We start from the raw sequence: 15,664 nt of genomic DNA, 5'->3' as shown, positions 1-15,664 counted from the left end.
AAACTTATTAGGGCAAGAGGAGGAGCAAGTTTTGCCAGCATCCATCTTATTTCAGCGGCACATAAAAGCGGAGGCGTTGAATTGCTTTTCAAATGCAGAAGGCCATGCCACACACTCAATCCACCAGTGTATCCGATTTGATCCCCCAAGCAGAAACACAAGCAGAACCATTGATTGATACCACCAAGCGAAGGGAGTCTGGGGGAAATAGAGAATAAGAGTGTGAAAGAGAGGGGGTGGAAAGGCCAAGCAACTGTGGCTACAAGGAAAACAACATTACAATAAAATCGGAATCTGACTAGGAAGAGGATTTAAATTAGGTCTAAACTGCATTTCTGAACAAATAATGTTGCTTCTAAGGCATGTATTGACAGAAGGTGATTTGTCGACAATCTTGCAAATCTCCAAGACTACGATTTGGAATGAAAGGGCACAGAACACTAGGGTTTTTTCTCAAATGTCAAGCCCTGAGCATATTTGCAAAGGATGGACCATTGATTAAACCAGTTAATAAGTAGTGAGAATCTTCTATATACAAGTCGCTCTCAAACTGAGGTCAAACACGAAAAACTGCCCTCAATGGCACAAAGCAGGAGTCTGGAAATATATACTAATAATAACATTTTTTATTCAAATTATGTTATTTAAATTGTTGCTTTCCAAGGTTTGGGTCTATAAAACTATTTTTGTAGTAATATATATATATATATATATATATATATATATATATAGATGTTATATTTAGATGTGATTTCCTAAAGACAAGCTTAAAAAGTGGTCTGCCTTTGACTGAGCTTTACTGGATTCACAATGTTATCAATAATTTAACCAGTCTGACAGCAGTTCCAAGTGTTTCTACACTGATGGGAGAAGTTTTAGATAAGACTTGCATAGCTTCCAAAACTTCCACCTACCAAATATTTGAATTAGCTTGCAACATTTGAAAACAGGTTTCAAAATATTGTGCTAGATTACTGTTGTTGTGTACACATTTTATTTATTTATTATTATTTTGCTGCTCCGGTAACTCAAATGAATAGACTGACAAGGGTCTTGCAGCAGTATGATTCATTGTAATTAGAGGACATTAATAAAAATATAGCATTATGTTTATACTGTTCAAATAAATAAATATTGCTGAAGTGATAATATCAATTTCATAATTTCTTTATGAAATGAACAATTGCTTTAACTTGCATTCTGTCTGTAGTTTGGCCCTATTCCTCAGAAACTCAAAAAAGTCTACATTTCAATAGAGTAGGAGTCTGGATCTCTTGAAAGACATAGATCTAAAATCCCTGTTGATCACTATATCCTTGTTTTGTTAAAAAAAACTATTTAACACCAGGCCTTTTGAGCAGTGGGGGAGAAAGAGATAACTGCGAAGTAAAGGAAAAGAGGAATGTGAAATGGAGCAGCTATCAATACCAAATATCAAACACCAGTAAGACTAACACTCTAGGGGAAAACTAGATAACAGCAGCCCGTTTTGTATGCTTTAAAGAGGGCAAGAACACATTTACACCTCCTCGACTCATTGTTCATTACTTGGCGGTCTCCAGATAAACGCTTTAGCTGTAAGCGAGTTGTTGAGAGCGCTTTTTCCCCGGCACTTTCAAGCGGACCACACTCACCACTACATAAAGAAGCAGTTGTGCAGACAAATGAAGCAAAGCTTGACCAATGACTGCTCTGCCAGCTCTGCTATGAGGATTTATAGCATGAAGTAAAAGCGAGCATCTGCAAAGCCTTATAAAGTAATTCATCCCTGGAGACTGCCAGCTGCACCTAGTCTTAAAAAAAACGCTGGAGACAGGGTGAAGACACCACCTACCACCTCCTCCTCCTCCAACTGGTGCCGTGAAAGTATATTTTAGAGATGCAGTTTTGGCAGTACACTCATCAGATGGCAGACAGTTCAAAGTCAGTGTGGCTGCCAGTAGTAGTACTCTCTCTTCCCTTCCACTCTCTTGGAGTGGTGAGGTTTACCATTGGTTAATAATCTTTGAATTAAAAGTGGTACGAGGAAGAAAGGTTCTACTCGTTTCGTGAAAGTTCCCAGAATGGGTCCAAATCACATCTTACTCTCTTCAAAGCTTGAATTGCAGATTTCTAGCTTCATCTTAAAAGAACAGCTGCATCTATCAAACACAGAAAAGCATATTTCATTCATGAAGACGTTCAGTTAGGGTTCAGACACAGACCTGGGGAGAGTCGAGTCAGTGAGTGCGCTTCAGGCGTAATTGATAGGAACTGAGCCAACTATGGGTCCCTGAGGAACTCCTCAACTCTTACTTATAAAACCTACACCTTTGCAGAGAAAAACTAAAGAAACAATACAAAGGGCAGACGACTGAAACCTAAAAACAATTATATCTAAAAAAGGTGCTTGGCTACACAGGAACAAGCTGTGTTTTTGTCAGCATCTCAGAAGAGGAACTACAAACCCCAGTAGTAATCAGCAGCGGTTATATTCAAGAGTCATATGCACTTCTGCACATCTTAAACCACCACATTATGCTTGAAGTGTTGCTGGATGAAGTTTAACAGGCTGATATAATGTCGATACTGGAAAATAAGAGGAGTTATCTGAAGCTCTGCCAGTGGGCTAATGCTAGCAAACTCCACAGACCACGGTCAATCTGCTCTCATATCAGTTCACTTCAATGACTGATCATCTGACCGCCGCTGCACACATGAGCAGACTCTTCAATTGTGCTCAATATCTGACAGGCCCTCTGCAATGCCCCTTTATGAAACAGGCATTAAAATCTACAGCGGCCTCTCACTGTCAAATGTTCAATGTACTGCCTTGCCGAAGGAAACATCCACTTTATCCTTCTCCAGCAGTGTGAATAAACAAGGGAAGCAAACGGAGAAACAAGCTGGCCAAAACAAGAGTGCAACTCTCTGTACTGTAACTTTCTCTCTCGTTCTTTTCTTCTTCACTGTCTCTCGGGGGGCATCCAGTGAAGCGGAAAGGCAGCCAAGCTAACCAAGCATGTCTGTCCTCTGCCTCTATCGAAACCCACAGCCGCTTAGAGTATGGTTCCCGTGAAGGAAGAGGGATGCTTTGTAAACTGACTCTGTGCTGAAATGTGAAGTACACTTCCAACTCTGCAGCTCTGCTAATTGGCACAGAGCTAAACGCTTACTTAATCTAATTCTAGAGACTGCATTAAAAAGTGGAAGTCAGTAGAAACTGAGACAGCTTCATGAAGATAATTATGATTTCACAGAAACGATTGGTTTCCAGTGTCTGGATGGATAAAAGCGGGTATCAGGGTAGCAGAAACTATGTGTGCCTGTGTGATTGGGCAGAGGCAAAGCAGGTTGTCCTTACCTCTGGATTTAGAAGAGAAGGACAGTGAAAGCTGGCTGAACATGTCCGGGTTCTCAAACCGCACCTCTTTGACTTTGATCCAAAAGCAATTTTCTGCCATCTCCTGAGGCACTATCTGCAAGCACAGAAAAACTCCATCAAACACCAGCAGGAATACAGCGAGCAAGTACCACTGCACACTTAAGCACACACACATGCAAAGCATGCATACCTGATTCATACATCACTCAAGTCTTTCGTGACAAATGGTCTTTCAGAAATCAGTCTAAAATGTTGATTTGGTGCTCAAGAAGCAATTAATATCAATGCTGAAAACAGTTATGCTGCTTAAGAAATGTGATACATTTTTATCCAGGATTATTTGATGAATAGAACTAAAAAAAAAAAAAAATTAACAAGCATTATTATTTTTTTCTTTTCTTTTTGCAACAACATAACAGTCTTTAAAGTGATGAATTTTAATGAAATCAAAATTTACACTATTTTCTATTCTTTTATTACATTTTTTAGTGCTAGTGTAGCCACTGAGGGGAAAAAAGCATTGTCTGTGTAATCTTTAATAAAAATCTATACAATAAAATAAAAACCTTCTCTGATGACATCAGATTGACAGCTTTGGCAAAATAGTTTAGTTTTTGCTTGGGCATAATACCATTGATCAATTTAACACATGCTTGCTGAATAAAAGTATGCATTTTTACAGACCTCATACTTTTAATTTGTATTGTGTGCAGTAGTGTATTTTTCAAACATTTCATGCCATAAGTGTTAAATTAAGTTAAAAACAACTTTTTTTTAATTGAAGAATGCATTTCACAGTATATGAATAATATACTGTACCTCTAAAATGCTTTTAAGGTAGCATCAGATAATTTAATTAGGACTTTCTCACAATTGATCAGTCTACTAATTACCCAGACAACCCTGCAACTTTATTGTGAAAATATGTTGTTTATATTGTAGAAAATATTTGCACATCTCTTGTGTGTTTTTCTGTTTATGTGTTGTATTAGAATCAGGATCAAAGTGATGTAAACTAGCGGAGAGAGGTGGCAGTATAAATTATGTATTTTCTCCCTTACGGTTTACATATAGTAACCTCCTCCCCCTCATCATCTATGCCTCATTCTCTCCGCTTCATTATGTCACTAGCATAAGGGAATTCAACTGTGCGACTCGTCACAGTCAAAGCCAACATGTGTGTATGCAATAAATTAGGTATCAGCATGCTTAGAATATGAAAGCTAAGACTTTAAAGCTTTTGTTGTCTTTTGCTGAGAGAAAATGGAAAGAACTCTCCATACATATAAAACAGTCTCCAGTTTATGGCGCCAACATCTTTAGTAAAGTGTCTCCAAAGCACAGTAGCACCAGGACCAAGGAAATATTCTTGTAGTGCAAAACTACGTTTTTAAAATTGTCTACTCTGTGTCTGAAGACAAATTCTTGACTTCTTTTTTTTATAGACAGACAGGTGGTCAGACAGACAGACAGACAGACAGACAGACAGACAGACAGACAGACAGACAGACAGACAGACAGACAGACAGACAGACAGATAGATAGATAGATAGATAGATAGATAGATAGATAGATAGATAGATAGATAGATAGATAGATAGATAGATAGATAGATAGATAGATAGATAGATATCTACATGTTAAATAGGTAGATTTCACTGTCATCCTCTTAACGTCATTATCAAACCTCAGTTTCTGTCACCCCAAGGTGTAATGCATCAATCTTTGTTTCTTCATTCTTTTGCTCTGAAATCAACACATCATCATTCAAACCCAAAAGAAAAGAAAATGACGGGTTATGACTGGCACGAAATGACACCTGAGAAGATATTCCTTTCTTAATCTCAGTGTACATTGTTGTTGTAATTTATATAATTGCAGCCCAACCAGTAGAAAACTATATCCAACAGCATGCACATACATATCTCCGTTTTCAAGAAATCTGTGGGATATAATTAGAATCTTGATACAATAGCTGTGAAACTGTCAGCATCACTAGGAGTTACTAGATTTATGGATAAGAAACCATTTGTATTCGCTTTCATTTTAAATGAGATATGGTAATTTCCTCAGCCTCAATAATAATTGAAAGAAAATGATACAGTAGCAAAAAACAGGAAATCCAAAGATGTGGTGAAATGCCTCTCGTTTATTCAATAAGCTCATTCTTGTATGAAGTGTTTTCGGAAATAAATCTTTAAATTGATTGTGGAACTGTTTGCTTTGAGTAGCACCCACTCTCTACAGAATTATAAGTGCTCTGCCTGTGCTTGAAAGTCTTACCTAGATAGCTAAATAAAATTATAATTTAATTTAATTTAATTTAATTTAATTTAATTTAATTTAATTTAATTTAATTTAATTTAATTTAATTTAATTTAATTTAATTTAATTTAATTTAATTTAATTTAATTTAATTTCATTTCATTTAATCCTTCATAATGTTTAGTAAGTTGTTTAGGATTCTGAATATGTACTAACGTGGTGAAACATAATTGTAGACATTCAACTACATTCTGTTTAGTTGTTCATCGTGGCGCCTACTTTGCCACACATTCTCAATGATGATCCACATTACTGGACAGTATCAGATCACATTTACAATCTCACGAAGTCCAAGTGGAAGAGTGAAAACACAGAGAGACTGACAGAGTGAGAAACGAACGGTCTCATTAGTGTGCTGCCTCACAAGGGTACTTGTGAAAAAACCGTGACTCCTCCAAACAGAGTAATTAGCACAAGGCTAAGCCAGGGTGACCTTGTTCTATACTGTAGCTTCCTCTCACCTTGGGCAGCTACACCCATCTCTGGGCAGAGAGTGAGCAGCTCCAAATGGTCTTAGCCGCAGATGCGAGCAATCATTTACTTTTCCATAAAGGAGTGCGGCTCCCCTGTGTGGGTGTTCTAATGGCTTGAGAAATTACATTACAGCACCTCCAGGCAACAATCTCCGATGTGTCTATTTGAAAGTCCGTTACATGCTTTAGAGAAAGATCGGGAGGAGTGCAGGGGCTGGAGTGTTTCTCGACTTTACTGCTGCCGGCTGCTTTCACTGTCTGACTGTTATTTTCCTCTGTTGTGAGAGATGGAGGGGTCTCCGGTGGGTGATTTAAAATAGCAAGAATCAAACTGATTAGCATTCTCATTTTCATCCTCTCTCACTTTCTCCATCACCTATCACCGTCACATCAGCATAATGACACCTGAGAGATCGAAGCATTACCATGCAGGACATCACCTTATCCATGTCTGTCTGAGAGTATGAAAGACACAGCAATAAATCAATAAATAAGGTGCTATTATTCAAATCTTCAATATTTTACTATATATAAAAAATTTGATTAGCTCAGCTATTTTGCAAATGTTTCAAACATGGCTAATCCTGACATATTTATAACAAAATAGTTTTTTTTTTTTTAACTCAAGTACTTTTATGTATTAAAAATGCGCTGAACCCAACTTATTTATTAATTTGTGATTAATAATCATACTTTATGGCTAGAGTCCATTAAGTTCAAAATAAAAACAAGCAAATAAAATAAATGTATTATTTATTTATTATTATTATTATTATTATTTAATTAACTAATTACATACAGACACACTTCTATTTGAATGTTTGGGGTCAGTTAGTTTATTATTATTATTATTATTATTATTATTATTACTACTATTATTATTATTATATTGTATTGTTTATTTTAAACAATATATTCACCGTAGGGGGGAAATCACATTTCTACAAAAAAAAAATCATGTGACAGCAAAATCTAAAGGAATCCCTGCTGAAAATCCAGCTTTGCCATTTTAAAAATTTTAAAATATGTTTTATTTTAGATTGCAGTAAAATAAAAAATCTTATCAAATAAATTGGTAACCACAAACATGTATTTTGACATAAGGAATTAATACAAAATAGAAAACATACAATATAATATTACTAACTGTAATTTGCTCATTTTCCAAACCTCACAAAGTCAACTAGCCTGCTTTGGGCTAAATGGATCCTGCTTTGTGACTCGAGCTTTTTGAAGTGAAGTATCCCATATTTATATATATATATATATATATATATATATATATATATATATATATATATATATATATATATATATATATATATACAGTACAGACCAAAAGTTTGGACACACCTTCTCATTCAAAGAGTTTTCTTCATGACTTTTATGACTATGTGACTATGAAAATTGTAGAGTCACACTGAAGGCATCAAGGGCTATTTGACCAAGAAGGAGAGTGATGGGGTGCTGCGCCAGATGACCTGGCCTCCACAGTCACCGGACCTGAACCCAATCGAGATGGTTTAGGGGTGAGCTGGACCGCAGACAGAAGGCAAAAGGGCCAACAAGTGCTAAGCATCTCTCGGGGAACTCCTTCAAGATTTCAGGTGACTACCTCTTGAAGCTCATCAAGAGAATGCCAAGAGTGTGCAAAGCAGTAATCAAAGCAAAAGGTGGCTACTTTGAAGAACCTAGAATATGACATATTTTCAGTTGTTTCACACTTTTATGTTATGTATATAATTCCATATATAATTCCACATGTGTTAATTCATAGTTTTGATGCCTTCAGTGTGAATCTAAAATTTTCATAGTCATGAAAATAAAGAAAACTCTTTGAATGAGAAGTTGTGTCCAAACTTTTGGTCTGTACTGTATATATAGGACTGAGTGTATCCTCTCTGTACTGACACATTAAGTAACTACAAGGTCGAGCAGAAGCATGAAAAATGAAAAAGTACAAATAAATTAATCCAGTTTTCAGACTGTTAAAATCCCCAAGGTGATGGGTAAATTAATGATTGAGAGTTAAAAGGAAAAATAAGATGTGAAGAGGTTGACCCATAGAAATCACATTTAAATGCGATGGAGGATTATGCAACATTTTTTATATATATATTTGTTTTTTGTTTAATTTTAACTCAAAAATATTTTCAATTATGACCGCAATGTGTGCGCAAGAGCACTTGAGCTAATGAATTAAGTGTATGGCCTGATATCTTGAAAGGAAGGCAGAGTGGCGAGTCGTGAGTCTCATGTCTCAGCGCTCTTTCTTAATAAGCTGCATGTACTCATAGGCTTTGGACCATCAACTCCCACTGAAAGAGTCACAGTCTCTTTTTCATCCTTTCTTCTTGTCCTCCTCTTACACGCTGGGAAGGCTAAATTACTGCTACTATTTGTAACTTACTGCTAACCTTGGAGTGTGTTAAGCAGTTCTCAGAACCTGTGCGTATTTAAACCATTAAGCTCCACTGATGTTCACTGTCTTACCTTGGACCAGTTCACCCGCTTCATGACGCTCTCAGGTTTGTAGGTCTTCTTGGGCACCAGTCCATAAGGCAGCTGGACAATGAGCGGAGGAGCAGCCAAAGGCATACCCGGAGGTGGGGGCGGGCCTCCTCCGGGAGGTGGAGGAGGTGGTGGAGGTCCGCAGCCGGGTGGAGGTGGAGGTGGAGGAGGTCCCAGAGATGCAGGACAAGGAGGAGGTGGAGGAGGTGGAATGCCTCCAATCGGTGGTGGTGGAGGAGGTGGAGGAGGCGGTGGAGGTGCAATTCCCCCTGGTGGTGGTGGAGGAACAGCACCAGCTGCTCCAGGTCCCGCCGCAACCTGGGAAGGGATTAAAAAGAATCAGAGACAAGAAAAGGGCATCTTAAGAGAGCACTGTGCACCAAATATTCAACTTAACCACTCCCATTCAGCTTCTACACCCAAAGGCCCATGCTATCACCATTAAATGTTTTATTCCATCAGAACTAGTGGGTGGGACAAGGGCAAAGGAGAGTGGAGGATAAAAGACAGTGTATTTACAACAACTGAATTTTACATTTTAGAAGAGTGCATTAAAACAGGTCTAAAAATCAGAAAAAGTGAGCGAGAGGGGGAGAGATAGGGGTGGAGGGGCTCCTCGCATGCATTAGATAAGAGTTGATAAAAGCAGATGGATGACTTGGGGCTGCTGTGGCCTTCCCTCTGGGCACTGGTTCCCTCAGTAGCACTGAGCATCTGCTTGTCTAGCGCACAGAGCACCGCCTCCTGAGAGCCAAGTAGGGACCAGCGCTCAAAGGAGCCCGAGCCCACCGCCTGATCCTCTCACTGGGGAAACTGGGACACAGCAATTCCTGAGGGGCAGGTAGTCACATTGAATATGTAAATAAATAAATGGCAGGTCAGTCGATGTGACCGGTAGACTCTCCTGGAATGTGCACACCTGTCAAGTGTTTGGGCTCTCAGAGGAGCTATTTGACAAGTGTTGCACAAGCAGTAAAGTGAATGTGTGCGAGTCTACATTTATATGTGATGGAACGGTTACTGGGTGGAGGCTGGAGGGTTTTTTTCATCCGGTGTATCTTGCAACACAGGGTCAACAAGTAACACTCGCATGTAGAAATTGGTTTTTGGCGAGCAAATAAAATATGAGAAGCTGAAAAAATAAAATAAAATTCTACGAAAGAATACATGCCTTAAACTAAATCTTTTAATATAAGAACTTTTTAATAATCTATGAATTATCAAGAAATATCAATTATTTAATATATTTAATTTACTCTCTTTAAAAATAGTCTTATTTAATTTTGTCTGCAACTCCATGTGCCAATACGAATGTTTAATAATGTTAAATTATTATTATTATTATTATGTATAAATTATTATTATTATTATTAGATTTAATATTTAAAATTAAGATTTTAAATATTACATAACTATTACATAAAAACTATTATTTATAAAAACTAAATAACTCATGATTTTTCTAAGGTCAGGGAAGAGTTCATTGTGGACCCCTTTGCAGGAAACGTTCAGTACACAGAAAACAAAATGCAGATAAAGCAGGTGAGATGAAGCTGAACATAGGATCAGGCATTATACACCAGCATAGTATAACCAATTTCTATGGGCCTCGTAGGATTCCTGTAAGCTTGGCTCACACAAACACACACACACTTTAAAAGCCATTTCAGTTTCAGATTAGCAGTGGAGAATGAAAAAGCGACTGACACTGAGGGCATAACTCAAAAGAAACAAACACGGTGAAGTTTATGATGATCATATGTTATTGTTTTTAAGACATAATGACATAAGCGTTCATTCGTTCCGTATGGAACATACTTAACTGTGATTACACCGAATGACAAGATGACAGTATCGATATTTGTTTGCGGATGAAATATGGAAAGCGCTTTGTGTAGACTGATTCATCTCGTTTAATCATAAACCATAACAGATGAGAGTAAACCATTAGACTTGATTAACATGTAAATTGCCTCTGTAATTTGCTAATAGATTGAGCATATGAATAGGATGCAGCCACCTGAACCTTTAACAGTAATGAGAAGAGTAATCGGTCCTGAACGCTCATGCAACTGGTGGCGGCAGGCAGTCGACCTCTCTGAACCATCCTCCAGATCCTTAACCTTGAGCCACAATCCACAGGGTTTTTAGCCAAATACCTGTTTCTTGTTCTTCATTTTTCTTCCCTACTTTCCTGGTAACTGAAGATAACTGAAGTTCAAGCCATTATGGAGGAATCAGGGCTCAATTCATCCAGTAACTGATAAGACAGAGGGTGGTAAATGTCCTGACAAATCAGCCTCGCTCTACTCGCAACAGAATAAACAGCTATTTTGAATCACCGATAAAATGTGGCCAAGTCTCTTTAGTAACAAATGATATGCAAATGCTTCAATTAGAAGTCCCAATAGTCCAGATATGAGTTGACCTTTGGATGATTACAAACCAGTTTTCTCTCTTTTTCTCCCTCCTTCTTCTCAAAACTTACTTTGCGCCTCATTCTCATCACTGCTTAGTGAAAAAGTTTCTCATTTTCTAAAGCAATTCCCCTCTCTGCGCTCCAGCCTCAGTTCAGTTTATTAGGAGAATGATATGCGTCGAGCCACATTTTTATATGCATTACTGAGTGTTTGATTACACAATGCAGGCAGTGGATTGTTTATTAGAGGGGAAATTAAAAAGATGTAGGAGCATCATGCAGGAAGCTGAGGTCCCTTGACGAATACCCTGTCCCATGATTATGCATCTGTCAATCTCCGGCCCGTTGTGACCCATTTTCTCTTTTAAGTTTAATACAAGAGAATGGCAAGCAAGTTAGCTGCTAAATTAGAGCACCGTCATTTCCGCATCGCTTTGCCCCTCTGTGGCAGCTTGTGGCACACTGCAGACCCTCCAGCCATGGTTCTGGAATGCTAATCAGCATCCGGCACACAATTTTCTCTAGCCATACCCTGTATTCCCTTTAAACAATATCCATTATTTGGACCAATTTTCTAACCAAAACCCATTTTACACAGGAAAAGGTTTCATTTAGGGCTCAGTCCCCCCCCCCTTCCTATCTTGCTTTAAAAAGAAATTTACCATCAAAAAGTCTGGTTTGATAAAGGTCTTAGCTGGCCACTGACCTGAATTTGCTGGCCATCTCCAATATCATTCAGTGGCACTAATTAGCAGCCAGAATGTCTGAAACTATCTGTTATATATGGACAGGACAATATCAAGGAGAAAAGCATCCACTTACACTCTCAATGGGTGGGAGGGCACTTTGAGTAGAAACAGTCACAGTTTGGGTAATTAACTAGGGCTAACACACAATTAAACCATCCCAATCTCATCTGTGATGAGCAAGAGGCAAATTCAATTAGATTCGGTTACTACTGAGGGTTACAATACTCTAGTTAAATGGGAAGATGGGATTTCATTTTCCCTTCCAGCTGGAACTGGCTCTGGGAGTCTGTTCCTGTAGCTCATGTTGTAGAGAACGATGCTAGCAAACCTAAAAATAAGGGAACAGACAAACTGCTTGCTTCATACACTTTCAAGCTTCTAAGAACTGGAAGTTTCCACAGTATAGAGATTGTGTTTGGTGAGATTCACCATCACAAGCTGTTTACATGCTAGATATGTGGCAGGGATTTTGGCCTAATTGTCTGGCATGCATTTGTAATGAATGATTGCACAGCATCTGTTAAAGAGTCTTGAGACAATACAGAAAATCAAAGCTCTCGCTGATCAGTGAGAGGTAACAGCTTTGATCAACCTGTTAGAAGTTATATAAAATGCTGATTTTCAAAGATGTTAGCGGGTGGCTGCTTTGAGCATGCTTGGAATGCGGAGGGAAGGGTTGGGAGAACACCCACCTTGCTGTTTCTTTCGCTGATGCTTTCCTCTGCCTTTCTTAGCTTGTCTCTCTCACTAGTCAACTGGACAGGTGAGGGTCAGACAGAGAGATACATAGACAGACAGAGCAATAGTAAGCCAAAGAGAGATTTCAGAGCTGGAAGAGGAGAATAAAGCAAAAGCCAACTGCCAACTTTCTTGAAGGTCACATAGCAATAAAACTTGGGGACAGCAAGAAATTGGATGCAAGCAGCCTACTTGAACATTATCAAAGCACTGTGTTTGCCTACTAATGAAGTAATACAGGGTTTCATTAGCGGTTGTGGTGAGCTTTACAGGAGTGAATTCAGAAATTAGGAACATCATTAAACACCCTGACACAGTTCCAGTTCCAAACACAATTGAGCGCAACAGTGCAACCCACCTTTTCAGCGGACTTGGCTCCAAAACTTTTTTGCCCATAGAGATTGTTTGAAAGTCTTTATGAAAAAGTTAAAAGTGCTTTTTAGAATTGGAATGAAAAAAATAAAAATAAAAATTAAAGGTTTAAAGACTATCAGGTTATCATTAACAATCAATTCCCCTATGAAGAAAATTTATATTATTTTTACTTCTGGAACCAGAATGTTGTGCACTATTGGCTTCAGTCATTTTCATGATGCTTTTTGTTCCAACATCGTCCATTTCAAAGGAAAGTTCGAAGCACAAGAGTCAGAAATGCAGTAAATTGCTTGTTGTGCATCTTGTAGATTTGCTTCTAGAATCCTGTTTTTTCAAGTCTTTCCCATCATTTCACTGCCTTTTGAATGCTTTAAATTTAGTTCAAGCACTTAGATTCAGTGATGCTTTGCTCCTGCTTTGAACTTGCTATGAGCTGTCTCTTTAAAAAAAAGAAAAGGGGAAAAATAACATCTTAACAGCCTCTTTTCCATTCAGAGGAAGCATACTCTACTTCCTCTAAAATATACTTACAGTACATGATGCAGTTTCCCCATACCGTGTGTAGGGTGGAATCAAATATTAAAGACGTGTAATGGAAAAGAAGATGGATACGTTCATGGTGGGGACAGTGGAAAACCTTTATCACATTTGAAATGCTGTCCTTGCTTGTAGTGTTTAGAAAGTTTTGTTGTTTTTATAGCTGTATTTATTTTGACGATATGAAGGGCAGAACAGCAGCCAACACATTGAACACTGAAGAAGAACAGCAGCATCTTCGTATTCTTTGTGATCGTTTCCACAAAGAGAGACAGAAAGAGAGATGGCATACATGCACTGCATCTCAAACGAATCAGCCTGTAAAGGTGAATGGCTGAGCTGTGTCCCCTGATACTGACCATGGCAACAGCGCAGGGCACATTGCGACCAGCTCTATGATTTAAGCGAAGTGCTGTCCTTATCGGCATCATTACCGCCAGACTCCTTGCCAAATCCATCCCTGTAATGGCAATAAGACGCAGCTCCAGCCCTGCACTGCACCATAATGTTATGAGTCCCATGCTGGTACAGACAGCTGACCGCAGAGCTTTCTGAAACCTATCAGGTGCTGCAAAAGATTTCATCCTCAGTATTGCTTGGGTTCTGAATTATTAAGCAAGCTACCGTTCGATTCCACATATTTGACACTATTCCCTTCCTGTAGAATGTCCAAGAGATGAGGAACCCTGGAGAAATGTGTTGCACTTTGTTGCCCATAATGTGACGCAATAACCAACTGCAGTCAAATTAAAAAAGGGAAATATCAATCCACCACAAAATGAAAAGAGAGAATATGGTCACATGCTCATTTAAAACTGGGCTTGGCAGAACAACTGAGCAGGAGTCCTATAATAATGCATGCTCTCTCATTAACTCTTAAAAATACATGAAATGAAAGTGCAAAGCTCTTTTATTATTTCATTTTTTAAGCATGTCTTAAGTGTCATCTCTTTGTTTTCCTTTAAACCTCGGTCACCCAAATGGTAGAAAATATTGTGAAAATGTCTGACAGCCATGCTTTATTTTTTTAGTTCACAACTTTTGAAATGTACATCATAACACAACCTATCAAGGCTTATTTTAGAGACAATGTTATTTTGAGATTTGTTATTTTGAAATCTAATAAAACAAATTTGACAGTTCAATGTGTTTAGAAACCAAGTTTTTCTTTCCATCTGAAGCAGACGACCAAGGAACAACAAGTTAGCAAGTGGGTTCAAATGTGGGTGAGCCTAGTCAGTTTTCACGGTGATGTGTTGTGCACCCACCACCTGACAACACTGTGAAACTGTAGTGGGAGAAGAGTTTTACACCTGCTGTCTAATAAAGGGTACAATTTGTCAGCTTTGCGCATGACAACCTATGAGTTTATATCCCTTTCAGATGTGCCAAAACACCCACGGGATATGTGCAAGACTCTCATGCTAATACCCTGGTGCTTCTTTAGCGAGTGCATTATATGTTCTCTACCAGAAGCACCAGAAGTCTGTTGATGTGAGAACGTTCCGGAGCCAAAGCGTTCAACATGCCTTCAGAGCGCACATTTGGAAAGAGTATGCGTCTCCAGGGCTCCGCTTCGCTCCTCTACCTGTTAATGTGCTGGAGATGACTGAGCTTCAAAGAGAAGGAGATCGCCTTGGGGTAAGACTGAAGGACACCCAGGGAAAACAACAGCCGAATGACACTGCTGTCCAGGAAAGCAAAGCAGGAGAGAGCAGGTGAGCAGTCATTAACAGGGATGCGGTGTCCGTGAGGAGGGACACATTGGGTGTGTGCAATATGGCTCGGCATGAATGAGTGTAGAAAAGGAGGGATGATGGTGACTGATGAGGAGCAGAACGAAGAGAGCCTGGGCTCATGAATATGTGTAGGAGTTGAGAAAGTGATGGACGAGGCAGATGGAGGAAGGGAGGGAGGCAGAGTGGGTAACGTGCTGTGATTCGGCTCTCGGGGCAGATGAAGTGCAGGGGTGAGGACTGCACACAAATGAAGTGTCAGGCTCAGAGACACTCCGATTTGCACGGGGAGTAACCCATTCCAGCTCCGCCTCCACTAATGTGCCCATTTGGTAAATCTGTGAGGATGAATGGTGCTCCAAGCTGCCAGGGTCCTTAATGACAGCAACTCATCTAGGTTTGAAGGTGGGGAGATTCTTGTTGGGAGAAGCTGAGGG

General features: G+C 39.0%; 1 protein-coding gene across 1 annotated transcript in view; it reads right to left on the bottom strand.

Annotated features, from left to right (window-relative positions):
- The window catches only part of diaph2 (diaphanous-related formin 2), a 393,291-nt gene that overhangs the window by 239,044 nt on the left and 138,583 nt on the right, over window positions 1–15,664 (bottom strand). The window contains exons 17-19 of the mRNA XM_059515857.1: window positions 12,534–12,596; window positions 8,656–8,991; window positions 3,344–3,458 (exon numbers count right to left, since the gene is read on the bottom strand). Of these exons, the coding sequence (XP_059371840.1) occupies window positions 3,344–3,458; window positions 8,656–8,991; window positions 12,534–12,596 (514 nt within the window). The remainder of the gene's footprint in view (window positions 1–3,343; window positions 3,459–8,655; window positions 8,992–12,533; window positions 12,597–15,664) is intronic.

The sequence above is a fragment of the Carassius carassius genome, chromosome 29, assembly GCF_963082965.1.
Source record: "Carassius carassius chromosome 29, fCarCar2.1, whole genome shotgun sequence".
In the NCBI taxonomy this organism is placed as follows: Eukaryota; Metazoa; Chordata; class Actinopteri; order Cypriniformes; family Cyprinidae; genus Carassius; species Carassius carassius.
This window is presented reverse-complemented; position numbering and strand designations above follow the sequence as displayed.